Source organism: Elephas maximus, chromosome 8 (assembly GCF_024166365.1).
Source record: "Elephas maximus indicus isolate mEleMax1 chromosome 8, mEleMax1 primary haplotype, whole genome shotgun sequence".
In the NCBI taxonomy this organism is placed as follows: domain Eukaryota; kingdom Metazoa; phylum Chordata; class Mammalia; order Proboscidea; family Elephantidae; genus Elephas; species Elephas maximus.
This window is the reverse complement of record NC_064826.1, coordinates 63,243,886-63,256,994: the sequence shown is the minus strand read 5'-3', so window position 1 is coordinate 63,256,994 and position 13,109 is coordinate 63,243,886. Positions and strand designations below refer to the sequence as shown.

The following is a 13,109-nucleotide window of genomic DNA, read 5'->3' as shown; positions in this document are numbered from 1 at the left end:
TAGGAGAATGAAGAAATAGATCATTATTAATTTCTCAGAACAACATTTATTGTCAACAGAGCTCACTTAGGAAATTAAGACATTCTAAAAATCTAATGAATTTCTTCTTTTTACATTGTTTACAGTTAGGTTCAGCAGTCTTTAATGCATTTTATTGTGGCAAACATTCTTTTATATAGCTCATGAAATTATGACCACTTATAATGAAACTCAACAATTTATGCAAATGATTTTCTATTGTTTAATTAAAGATACTGTTGCCAACTGTTGGTTCTGATTTATTTTAAATTACATATTTTATGAAAAAGTAAGGTTCCAAACTGAGAAAAAATATTTTATATACAATAGAGAAACGTGTTAGAAAGTATTATTTCTCCAAAATGCATTTAGTCTCTTTTCCCGATGGCTAGTCCTATTAAAATCCTTTTCTGCACCTTAATATTTCTCTCCCACTCCCCTTTTACGTGAGAATTTAAAGAAATTTCTCTGCAATATTACCACTTTTTATCTGTCAACATTATTTTTACCAAATGTTCTCTTTTCCGTTCTTCCTATTTATCATTTTTTTAGTTCATTTCTTGTTTTCTTTCTATTCTCAGTAGAAATTAATAAGACTTTAGCCCTTAAATGTTAACAACTTGCCTAAATAAGCAATGTAAGTTTTAGCTTTCTTCAGTCATTGAAAACCCTTCTTTCACTGTTATACTCTTACTATTTCCATTGAAATGTGATTGTTATCCAAATTTATATCCCACATATATGAAATGAAGATTGTTGCAATTTTTTTAAAAGCATTTAAAAAAAAAAAAAAAGCATTTGAGTTTTCCCTAGTTGTGATAGGTCTAGTCATTATGGTGGTTATGTTATCAAATTCAAGCTTATACTGGATTTTGATTTTTTGAAAAATTAAAAAATTACCACAACTGGTTCTTTATCTTTGTGACCTTTTCCTGGTTTTGAAAGTATCATGTGTGTCAGTGCCTCACTTGTTTTTAATTTTATAGTAAGAGGCCTGCTGTCATTTCATAAGCATGTTGTTATAACTGGCTTTATGAATTTAGAGGCAATTTATTTGAGGAATTAGGTTAAAAGAAAATAAAATTTTATTTTAGAGAAAAAAGTATCATGTTCATAGGTAGTTAAAGCAGTTATTGTCCCTTACGACTTCTTTCTTAATCAAATTTACATTTTTCTGTAGGTAGTATGTTGTAAAGACCACAGGTAACGTGAAGCTCTTTTTGCTTTTAGGAATATTAAATTTTTGTTTGCTTTTTCTTAAAAAAAAAAAAAAAAAGCCCATCAAACCGAAGCCCGGAATTAAGTGTGTATGGTCTACTCAAAATACTGCTTCATAATTTTTATTTTCTTTTGAGATACATGAGTTTGTTTTCAGTCAACAATAGTTGTGTTATGTTTGCTAATACTGTGTATGACAATGGGGAAGTAAATACCATTTTAAGCTACAGCTGGAGGTCACTTTGGTGAAGCCTGATGTTTATATTCAATACAGTGGAACTGGTCTAGGGAGTCTTCTGTTGCAGGAATACGGACAAATCTTGCTGTAGGACTTTCAAGTTGCTTAACCCTGGATATTTTTTTTTTAACCCTGGATATTCCTTTGTAATGCTATTGCTAGAAGTTTAAGAGAGTCTCTAAAGGGGAAATTATTGCTGTAGTTTTATATGTCATTTTATATGAAAAAATATCCTTCCCCTTTTACCAAAAAAAAAAAAAAGTAAACAAGGACATCGGCAATGACTGCCCCAAGTGACAAGCGCAGGTTGGCCAGAATGGTATTATCGGTTTTTCCTGCCTTAATGCCTTAGATGAAAAAAACCTGAGTTTTCATTTTTTTATTCTCAGAGAATATTGTTCTTGTTGTTAGGTGTCATTGATTTGATTTCAACTCATAGCGACCCCATGTGACAGAGCAGAACTGCCCCGTAGGGTTTTCTTGGCTGTAATCTTTTATGGAAACAGATCACCAGGCCCATCTCCCACAGAGCCGCTGGGTGGGTTCAAACTGCCAACAATTTGGTTAGCAGCTGAGCACTTAACTGTTTTGCCACTAGGGCTTCTTCACTAGCACCACTCCTGACGTTCACCTTTTAGCCAGAATTTGTCAGGCCTGTAAAACAAACAATAACACACATGAGGAACATGCTTCTTAGTTTAATGAAGTATACAAGACCAAGTGGGCAATACCTGCCCAAAAGCAAAGATGAGACAGCAGGAAGGGACAGGAAAACTGGATGAATAGACATGGAGAACCCGGGCTGGAAAGGAAAAGAGGGACAGTGCTGATACATTGTGGGGATTGCAACCAATGTCACAAAACAATTTGTGTATAGATTTTTGAACGAGAAACTAATTTGTGCTGTAAGTTTTGACCTAAAACACAGTAATTTTTCTCTGAGTATTAGGCAATTTAATAATATTTAATACAGTAAAATCTGCAAAAGCCAGAACCCATGTAAGGTGGAAACCTGTCAGGGAAGGAAAACTCGAATATTTTTGTTAAATAGAGAGCAATAGAAAGGTATTAACTGCACCCTGTTAAAGGCAGATAACTTGCAAGACCCAGAAAAACAAGGCAGTCCCATTGAGTGCCAACTCTCACAGGTTTTGCTGTAATAAAATTGAAAATAATAACAAAATAAAATTTAGTCATAAAATTAAATTCCACTGAAGTCCAATATGTGAATATCAAAAGGAAATTAAAAATTCATCGGTTTTATAGCATTTCTTTTATTAGGGTTCATTTATTCATAGAGAGGTTGATTTTTTTTAAATCAACAGTGTTAGTCTTTTACACTTTCCCATACAAATAGAAAAGAGCTTTTGAAAAATTCTCAAAATTAAGCTAATTTTTTTAAATTAGTAAACTACTGTTTTGACAACAAATTCATCATATCTGTACTGGGAAATATATCACTGGCAGACAGTATGTTTCCTAAATGTAGAGGAAGTATCCAACTATCTGTTTATTCCCCAAAGTTCACTACAAGTAAGGGTTGCGTCATGTCACTAGGTTCATGTCTTTCCTACAAAATGAAAAGTTTTTAGGAGGCTGAGATCAGATACTGTAGAAAGAAAATTTCATTCCTTGCTGACATTCCTATAACTTGTTATCTACAATTTATCTGTTAATGAAAAAAGGTATAGGCAGCCTGTAAGCTCCTGTAACAGCTGTGCTATCTTTCGCTGTCATATACACATTTGAAAAAGTACACATTTGAAAACAAATTTAACTTCATATGGAAACATTGACTATATTCAGAGATATTGATGGCAATATTTTATTTAAGATATCATTACATGTTGCAGTTTCTAAAATAACCCAAGGAACCAGTTCCTCCCCCTTTAAAAATTATTGGAAACACCATATAAAATGTTATTTTCTAATAGTTTCATTTTTTGCTGGGCTGCAATATTTGTTTTCATATTAAATAAAATTTGCTTTCTATTACTTTAGTGATAGACGCTCCAGCATTTTCTTAAGACTCAACATTCTGGTTCAAGATCCAAAATTCATCAATATTTCTAAATTTTTTTTTTTTTTTTTTAGTGATACTAGCACCCATAGTAATACAATGCCTCCCAGCCTATTCCAGAATATTACAAACTCAATCTTTTTCAACTGCAACTACAAGGAAAAAAAGAGTCCTTCCAAAAAAACAAACAAACAAAAGCAAGTACTTCTGCAATGACTGCCCCAAATAACAAACAGTTTGGCCAAAACTGTGTTCAGATCATCTATCTGCATCTGTCTAGCAGTGGTTTCTAGGTTGAGTAGTGAAATGTCTTAAATGGATGGATAAAGTCAACAACCAAACTACTGACTGCCAGAAGGAATTACTGTTTTATGGCAGCAGCCATGCAACTTTTCCCAGTGCATTCCCAAGGCGATGATTTGGATTGCCACCACCTCTTGATTTCTTTGGTGTCAAACACAAAATTGTTGCTTTATTAAAGGATATCCTGCAGGAATTGACAACATAATGAGTGAGCTAGAAAACCGAAACTCAATCCTTAAATATTCTTTGGGCCTCTTTCAATTAAATATAGGCCCTTCATCTTCAAATGTAGATGGCTGTTACCCTGATAAAAGCATCTCGGGATGTCAAGAACATAAACTTACAGATGTCATCTAATCTAACCCCCTTTTCTTGAGAAAACTGAGGTCCAGAGAAATAAAACGACTAATCTACTTTTTCTCTACAATCCTCTATCTCCTTGTTAAAATTCCTAGCACGTGGTTCCTTCTTATTCTAATCATTCAAATTAGGAACAACTTCAAGTTTAACATTCTCACACTTGCCAGAAAGTAATATAGAAGCAAACTTTCATGCCTTTGTATTTCCTTTGTTATTGTCCAAATCACTAATATGAATGTGCAAGCATAGTCCATTATCATAAAAAAAAGTTGTAAACAAACACGAATACACACAGAGCCCAAAGAGGCTGTGAGACATTTCTTTATTTTTCCCATATACCAGTTGCCATCAAGTCAATTCCAACACATAACAACCTATAGGACTGAGTAAAACTGCCCCATAGGATTTCCAAGGAGTGGCTGGTAGATTTGAACTGCTGGACTTTTGGTTAGCAGCCGAGCTCTTAACCACTGCGCCACCACATAGTTAGCTTCTGTTAAGTGGGAGTCTCTTTTCCCTCTAACCTCCTCTCCCCTTGTATTTCCCTCCCGAATTCTTTGCTCTATCATCCCTGCCTGCCCCAGGGTCTCACTCACTCCTACCAGATACCAAAATCATGGAAACCTTTGTTCCCAACTTTACCCTGTGAAGGCAAGGAGAGAAATTTACTGTAGGTGGAACTTGATTCCTCGTTGGAGCAAACCTACATCTTTCAGTTTCTTCAAAGAAATCATCTGTAAATGACAAACAGACTTCCCCACAATTCCCTAATATTGATTACCTTTCATAACATGACTTGTATGGACAGAATTTTTAATTTTCATGGAATCCAGGCTTTCTGGAGCCATTGAGGTTGAAATAACTATTACCCTGAGGTGATTTTGAACCCTAAACCTTGAGGTGAAACTGGTCTCCTGAAAGCCATCTTTAAGTCAAACAATAATTTAGCTTAAGTAGTAAAGACCATTTGCCTTGGGCATTGTGCTGTTTTAAAGAACTATGTGAAGCCAGATTTGACAACAATAATTCCAAAGGTAAGAATAGAAGCCATGTTTTAAGGCCAATCAGTAATTACTTAAATTGTTATTCAAGAAAATGCTGTTTGGAATCCTGCATGTCCAAAGATTATTTTGTAAACTCTATTCTGGCCCTGTTTCCATGGTAATGTATAAATTACTAGTGATAAGATGACGTGTAAAAACCTGTAAAGGGTCTTTCTTCTCTGGAACATTTTTGACTCTCTAGTCAGAAATGTTGCACCAATTTGCAAATTGAATATTAAATAAATTTCAATTAATTTCTATTATTGGCTTAATATTTTTATTTTAACACTTGAATGCTCAAGCTTGATGACCCCTTTCCTAGAAAGTGTGAAAAGAGGAAGCAATCAAGGAGGTCGAACATTCTGCATATAGAAAAATTGAAATTGCAAAATAATTGCTGTATTTTTTTAATTCTAAAATGCAGCAATTAAGGATAAATATTTTATGCATGGAAAAATTATAATTGTGAAATAATTACTATACTTTTACAATTCTAAAATACAGCTCATGTGCCTGCATTGGTGAACTGACTTTGACTGATAATGTTTTAATGCCATCTTTCTTGGAATATTTGCATTTAAGGCCTTGGCTCAAGGGAAGGAACTTCCAATAGCAAAATATCAATCAATTCAGAAGGTTTGGGAGGAGATTCTTGGGAAGAAGTAGCCCTCCAATGTGTCACCAATCACATAGTTTGATTAGGATATGATGTAACTTGTACATTAATAGAATCATGTTGATTGAGGCAAGTGTTTTTAAAGGTTTTCATTGGACTTTAGAACTAATCTTTCCCAGTTCTCCTTTTCCCATTGTTCTTTAACAGTCATAGAACATACCTTCTGCTTTTCCTTTTCATCTTGCCTTAGAGAAGCCATGCAATCAGCTGTACTTTTCGGGTGGAGTTTTTGAAATGCAGAAGGCTTCAGAGACAAATATTTACCTTTATGTGTAACTGGTACTAGAATGGTCTGTAACTGGAAGACTCTCTTCCTTGAAAAGAACTCTCAGCGATCAGATTCTCTCTGTGGTTGACCCTGTAGGTTGTGAAATGTGGCTCAGGGTCTTCACAGCTTTCCTTTCCTTTGCAGCAGGCACTTGCTCGGGGCTGACAGTGACAGTGCCATCGCACACCGTCCATGGCATCAGGGGTCAGGCCCTCTACCTGCCTGTGAACTATGACTTCCACACTTTGGCCTCAGACATCCAGATTATATGGCTGTTTGAGAGACGCCACACAATGCCCAAATACTTACTGGGCTCTGTGAATAAGTCTGTGGTTCCTGACCTGGAATACCAACATAAGTTCACCATGATGCCACCCAATGCATCTCTGCTCATCAACCCACTGCAGTTTACTGATGAAGGCAGTTACATCGTGAAGGTCAACATTCAGGGAAATGGAACCCTCTCAGCTAGTCAGAAGATACAAGTCACTGTTGATGGTGAGTCCACTATCAGTATGCCTGGGCAGTGGGGTAAAGTGATGTTTAGTGAAGACTCAGGCATCTAGATGACTGGGGCTTTAGATCCTGGCTCTGCAACTTCGGGCAAATTAATTAACCCTCAGAGCTCAATGTCTCATGGCACTAATAATATTACCTGCCTCAAGTGTCTTTCTGAGGATTGAATTTGACATTGAATGAAAGCATTCTGCACAGTGCTCAGCAGAATGTGATGAAGCAATAAGAATAACTTATCATTTGTTTGCCTGAAAACTGTCAAGTATAAAGTTACTAATGTAATGAGATGGAGAAAATCTTGTTTCCTCAGTAGCACCCTGGGAAGAAGCCTGTTTTTGTCCCATGAAGATTTTTATTTTAGTAAACTGTTTGGGGAGAATGAGACTCACACAAGGACCATACTTAAGGAACAACAGAAGTTGCCGGAAATGTCCCCTGAGGGGTACTGGGGTCAACTAACTTTCAGACATTTATTTACTTAACAATTATGTAAGTAGAACACCTTAAATATATTATGTTCAGCTTTGGACTTTTACACCTTAACCTGTAATATTCCTAAAATTTAGTAAATATCAACTCCATTCTATTGCTTGCTCAAGCCAAAAACCTTGGAGTCATCACCGGCCCTCCCCTTTCTCTTACATCCCACATCCAGTTCACAAGAAAACCGTTTACTTTCAAAATATAGACAAAGTCTGACCACTTCTGCCCTGCTCAACTGCACCGTTAGCTCTTGCCTAGATTATGCCATTAGCCTTCCAACTAATCTCCCTGCTTATATTCCTGCCTCCTGCTTATATTCCTGCCTCCTGAACACCAATTACGTGTTAATGTGTAGTGAGGTTGAATTTGTTTAGGGTCTTGATAGACATTTAGGGCCAGAGAAAAATATTTTCTTGGGAAACATCCACATTTTGATTAGACTGTTTTAGAAAGTGTGCAATCATAATACCAGTGACTATTCCAATGATTGGTTCTCCTCATCCAAGGCTGTTGGCATGCTACCTATTTGACTTATTCCATCCCACATATATTTCCACACAAAACACATATTGGAGAAAGATAAAAATACAAGCTATTTCTACATAATAAACATACACACACACACATATTTTTCTTTTTAAATTGTAGAATGTAAACAAATGCTATTCCAACTCTTTTGTTCTTGCCAAGGAAGAAAAAGAATTAAATTAAATGGAAGCCAGTTGATTACACCCACCTTGAGAAAGGCTGGTAGTTTCAGAACTACTCAGCTCCCCTACTAGTTGCCTTCCAGCTAGTTCCTTTCTGGTTAACTTTCATTTTCTCCTGTCTTCTCTGGGCTGGAGGATGGTCTGTCCATGCTATAGTGTGGGAAAATGTGAGCATGAGTCAAGACAAGTTTTCCTGAGGAGATGCACCATCCGCAATTAGAAATTTGATAAGGAATCAAAGCCTAAATATTGGAGCCGATCACCCGTTCCTTATCTATTACCTCATTCTCCCTTGTCCTGTAATCATACGTAGGAGAAGATTGTTAAATAGATATGTCTCCAAAATGCAGGACAGGAATATTGCCAGATCAAAAACCCTTTTCTTTTTGCCAGTTATTGCTGTGTAACTGGGTAAGTCACTGTTTTTTTTTTTTTTTTTTTTTTATCAAATGGAGTCAAGAACCTCAAAGATTAATGATGATTGCTGAAAAATGATTATAGGTGCTTGTATAATTCCTACCCTTATCCGTCAGTTCTAGAGTCAAAATTCAGGGAATAAGTATTTAGTCATTCTTTGTAATTTATCTATTTAACAAATAATACGAAATGCCTACTGTGTATCAGGCTATTTTCCTGTGGCTTGAAGTTACAACAGAAATTTCTACTGGATTTTTCTTATTTCTCTTTTTTCATATAAACCCTAACACATATTTTCGGATTGAGTCAGTGTTAGAATTGTAGGCTTTGGTTTGTTAAAGTGGTTAATATAATGTTGCAACACAAACACAAAGCAATTGAAAACACATAATTAATTTACTTACACGGAAGGAAAAGTAAGTGGTGCACAGTGATTCTCTAAAACAATCCCTCAATTCCCATACAGCACCACATATATGAACTGTGCATTTGCAGATGGTGCAAAGAAATTTGGGTTCCCCACCCCACCCCAATCTGCTGCTACTGGGTCACTAGGACAAGTCAAGAGAGGGGAATACCACATAAATTTTGTACATTAGTTGGGGAAAGCACAATGAACAGGAGGTCAGGGAGCTGGAGTTCTCTACCACTAATAACATTCTCTATAAAGTAAAAGATTTTGTTAGAGAATCCTTGAAGAGTGAGTTCTATAATTTGTTTATCTCTGACTATAAATTTTTTTTTAATATTTCATCATTTTGCATCATCCATGTCTCTTTATTCTCTTCTTTGATTATTGCCTAAACTGCCTATATTTACAGAATATAAAACTTTGGAATCTATTCCCTCAGATTTCAATGTTTGAAAGAGTTTTATTATAGTTTTATGAGTGGCCAAAAGTATTTCTATTTCTCTTACTATTGTAGATCCTGTCACAAAACCGGTGGTACAGACTCAGCCTTCCTCTGGGGCAGTGGAGTATGTGGGGAACATGACCCTGATGTGCCTGGTAGAAGGTGGCACCCGGCTGGTTTACCAGTGGCTAAAAAATGGGAGACCTGTCCATAGCAGCTCCACCTACTCTTTTTCTCCCCAAAACAACACTCTTCATATTACTCCAGTGACTAAGGGAGACATTGGAAATTACAGTTGCCTGGTGAAGAACCCCGTCAGTGAAATGGAGAGTGACATCATTATTCCCACCATATATTGTAAGTTTTTGTTTGTTTGTTTGTTTTAACTATTCATGAGTTTTCTTCTGGGAAAGTCTCAAAGAGGCAGTTATGGGAAATATCAACATCAGCTGTCCTTTGTTTTTTACCATTGTTGTAGTTCAACACTAGTTCTAAGCATACTTCCTAAGCACTGTCTTGTCATGAAATATATTCAGCAGCACAATCCTATTTCTTGGAGATCAAATTAAGTAATGGCCAGGAACTTTCAGGATACATTTATGATTTCATCCACTGTGTGATCTCATTTCTATTGGTCTCCAAGGGGTGGCTGGTAGAATTGCCCCATAGGGTTTCCAAGTAGCTGTTGGTGGATTCAAACTACTGATCTTTTGGTTAGCGACCAAACACTTAACCCCTATTGACAAGTGTCATCTGGGGAGCAAAACCTCTTCCCACTGAGAACCAATGGCCTATCAGGTTGAAAAGTCTTATCAATTACCACAGAGAGCATAGCTGCAAACAGCAGCTTTACAAGAAAAGTGAGGCACGGCAAGGGAAAACTCATTTCACCCCTGGTATTTCAGCTGATTGAATCCTGAGAAGAGAATTAAGCTTAGAATATTTATCCACTCGCTCATAAGTATATCTGCATAATACTGGAAGAGGCACTGAGGCTTAGTATTTAAGTGCTTAATAGACAGATCTAAGTGGAAAACTTGGTCTGTCATTATTGTATGACCTCAAGTAAATTCCTTGATCTTTCTGAGCCTTGTCTGCAAGACAGTTAAAACCACCTCGCCACATTTGTCTTTGCTTGCTGCCAGGTCGATTCCAACTCATAGCGACCCCATGTGACAGGGTAGAAATGCCCTGTAGGGGTCCCAATGCTGTAATCTTCACGGAAGCAGACTGCCACATCTTTCTCCCATGGAGCTGCTGGTGGGTTTGAACCACTGACCTTTTGGTTAGTAGCCATACACTTACCTACTGCTCCACCAGGGCTCCTTCCTCACTTCATTACTGTGATTAAATGAGGTATTGTCTGAAAACTGCCAGTGACTGACACAAAGCAAGCACTCAGTAAATGGAGGCTGCCTTTATTATCGATATATCTGTATTCTATTGAAGCATATCTGATAACTGATAGAGTTATCTGGAAGACGTGTGTTATATCCATTCTGGAAAAAAGCACCAGCATATATACATAATGTAGCCTATCTCAACTAGATAAAGCTTAAGAAAAAAACTGAGCACTGGCAGCAGGGCAGACACAGCCTAAAGGAAAACGAACTGCTGGGGGGAGCAGGATTGCCATGGTGTGATGCAGGTATACGTGGAAGTTTTGCTTGAATCAGCCAAACTAAGCTAAGAAAGATAGAACTATTGAATTCTGAAGCTGGAAGCTAACTTATATGTTAGTAGAAGACAGAAAATATTCATAATAAAACGCATCAGATAAAATGCCATAGGTGCCATAGGAAAGTATGCAAAGAAGCATAAACCAAAAAACCACACCCATTGCTGTCAAGTCAAGTCTGACTCATAGTGACCCAAAAGGACAGAGTAGAACTGTCCCATAGGATTTTCCAAGGAGCAGTTGGTGGATTTGAACTGCTGACCTTTTGGTTAGCAGCTGAGCTCTTAATCACTGCATCACCAGGGCTTCTCACAACAGTATAGTGCTTAAGAATAGGAACTCTGGAGCCAGAAGGCCTGGATTCAATTGCGACTGTGCTACCTTACCTCTCTGGGCCTCTGTTTCTTTATCCGTAAAATGGTGACAATGGTAGTATCTACTTCATAGAGTTATTGTGAGAATTAAATCTGTTACTATATGTAAAGTACTTAGAATAGTGACTGGTCTATGCTGTTGTTGTTACTTGTCCCAGAGTCAATTTTAACTCATGCTGAACTCATTTGACAGAATAGAACTGCCCCATGGGGTTTCCTAGGCTATAATCTTTACAGGAACAAATTGCCGGATCTTTTCTCCTGTGCAGCCACTGGGGGAGCAGGCGGGTCGAATCGCCAACCTTTTGGTTAGCAGCCAAGGGCTTAACCGTTGTGCAACCAGAGCTCCTGACTGGCCTATAAACCCAAAAAACCAAACCCACTGCCATCGAGTCAATTCCGACTCATAGTGACCCTATAGGACAGAGTAGAACTGCCCCATAGAGTTTCCAAGGAGCGCCTGGCAGATTTGAACTTCTGACCTCTTGGTTAACAGCTGTAGCACTTAACCACTATGCCACCAGGGTTTCTGACTGGTCTATAGTAAGTACCATGTAAGTGTTAGTCCATTATCATCACAATAACATTATTATCAGTCTATAGAAATTCAGAGGATAGAAATGTTCCTTCTGGCTAGGGGGAGGTTTTCCTGCAGAAAGTGACATTTGAGCTGGGCCTTTAACAATGTATATGGTTTGGGCAAGTGGCAGTGTCTGGGAAAACCAGTTCAGGCAATGGAAACAGCAGGAGCCAAGACACAGAGCTGAGCTGCAAGTAGATCGCAAATGGTCCAGTTAAGCCAGAATGCAAGATACAGTGAGACAATAGATGGTCAGATAAATATGTTTGAGTCAGATTATGGAGAGCTTTGAAAGCCAGACATTATTTGGTAAGCAATGAGGAAAAATTGAAATAATTTCTTAAAAATAAAAGTCTTTATAAGAAAGGAAGCCCTGGTGGTGTAGTGGTTAAGTGCTGCTAACCAAAGGGTCAGCAGTTCAAACCCACCAGGCGCTCCTTGGAAACTCTGTGGGGCAGTTCTACTCTGTCCTATAGGGTCGCTATGAGTCAGAATTGACTCGACGGCTCTGGGGTTTTTTTATAAGAAAAAAGAATAGTTTCTAAATACTTAAACACAAATACATAATAGCATTGTAGAATAGATGAAGAAATGTTTGTTAAGAGAGCATACATTTCCAAGATAGATTACAGACTTCATACAATTATGTAAAGCCTATAAATATATGTGTGTGTGTATATATATATATAATTTCACAAGGAAAAAGGGGAAATAGGATATAATTTCTTCACTTATAAAGAGGAAAAATCACCAGTTATGAATGATATACAGTGATCAAACATATCTAAGAGTAATTTGAAAGTGTTTCTTCTGATAAATATTTTTTACATAGAAATAAAAATCTTCATGGATTATTTAATTTGACTGCGGTATAGGAGAAGCACCCGTATGTGTCTGTTAGTTTGTCATACTGTGGGGGCTTGTGTGTTGCTGTGATGCTGGAAGCTATGCCATCGGAGTTCAGATACCAGCAGGGTCACCAATGGAAGACAAGTTTCAGCTGAGCTTCCAGACTAAGACAGACTAGGAAGAAGGACACAGCAGTCTACTTCTGAAAAGCATTCACCACTGAAAACCTTATGAATAGCAGCAGAACATTGTCTGATATAGTGCTGGAAGATGAGCCTCCAGGTTGGACGGCACTCAAAAGTTGACTGGGGAAGAGCTGCCTCCTCAAAGAAGAGTCCGCCTTAATGACGTGGATGGAGTAAAGCTTTCGGGACCTTCATCTGCTGATGTGGCACAACTCAAAATGAGAAGAAACAGCTGCAAACATCCATTAATAATTTGAACATGCAATGTACAAAGTATGAATCAAGGAAAATTGGAAGTTGTCAAAAACGATATGGAACA

At 37.3% G+C, this 13,109-nt stretch overlaps 1 protein-coding gene across 2 annotated transcripts in view; it reads left to right on the top strand.

Annotated features, from left to right (window-relative positions):
• Positions 1 to 13,109, top strand: part of HEPACAM2 (HEPACAM family member 2) — a 43,541-nt gene that overhangs the window by 235 nt on the left and 30,197 nt on the right. Inside the window, exons 2-6 of one of the 2 annotated variants that reach the window (XM_049893956.1) lie at positions 252 to 270; positions 2,777 to 2,800; positions 3,178 to 3,182; positions 6,271 to 6,642; positions 9,197 to 9,481. In XM_049893956.1, coding sequence (XP_049749913.1) covers positions 252 to 270; positions 2,777 to 2,800; positions 3,178 to 3,182; positions 6,271 to 6,642; positions 9,197 to 9,481 — 705 coding nt within the window. The remainder of the gene's footprint in view (positions 1 to 251; positions 271 to 2,776; positions 2,801 to 3,177; positions 3,183 to 6,270; positions 6,643 to 9,196; positions 9,482 to 13,109) is intronic. The other variant, XM_049893957.1, reaches the window with a different exon arrangement.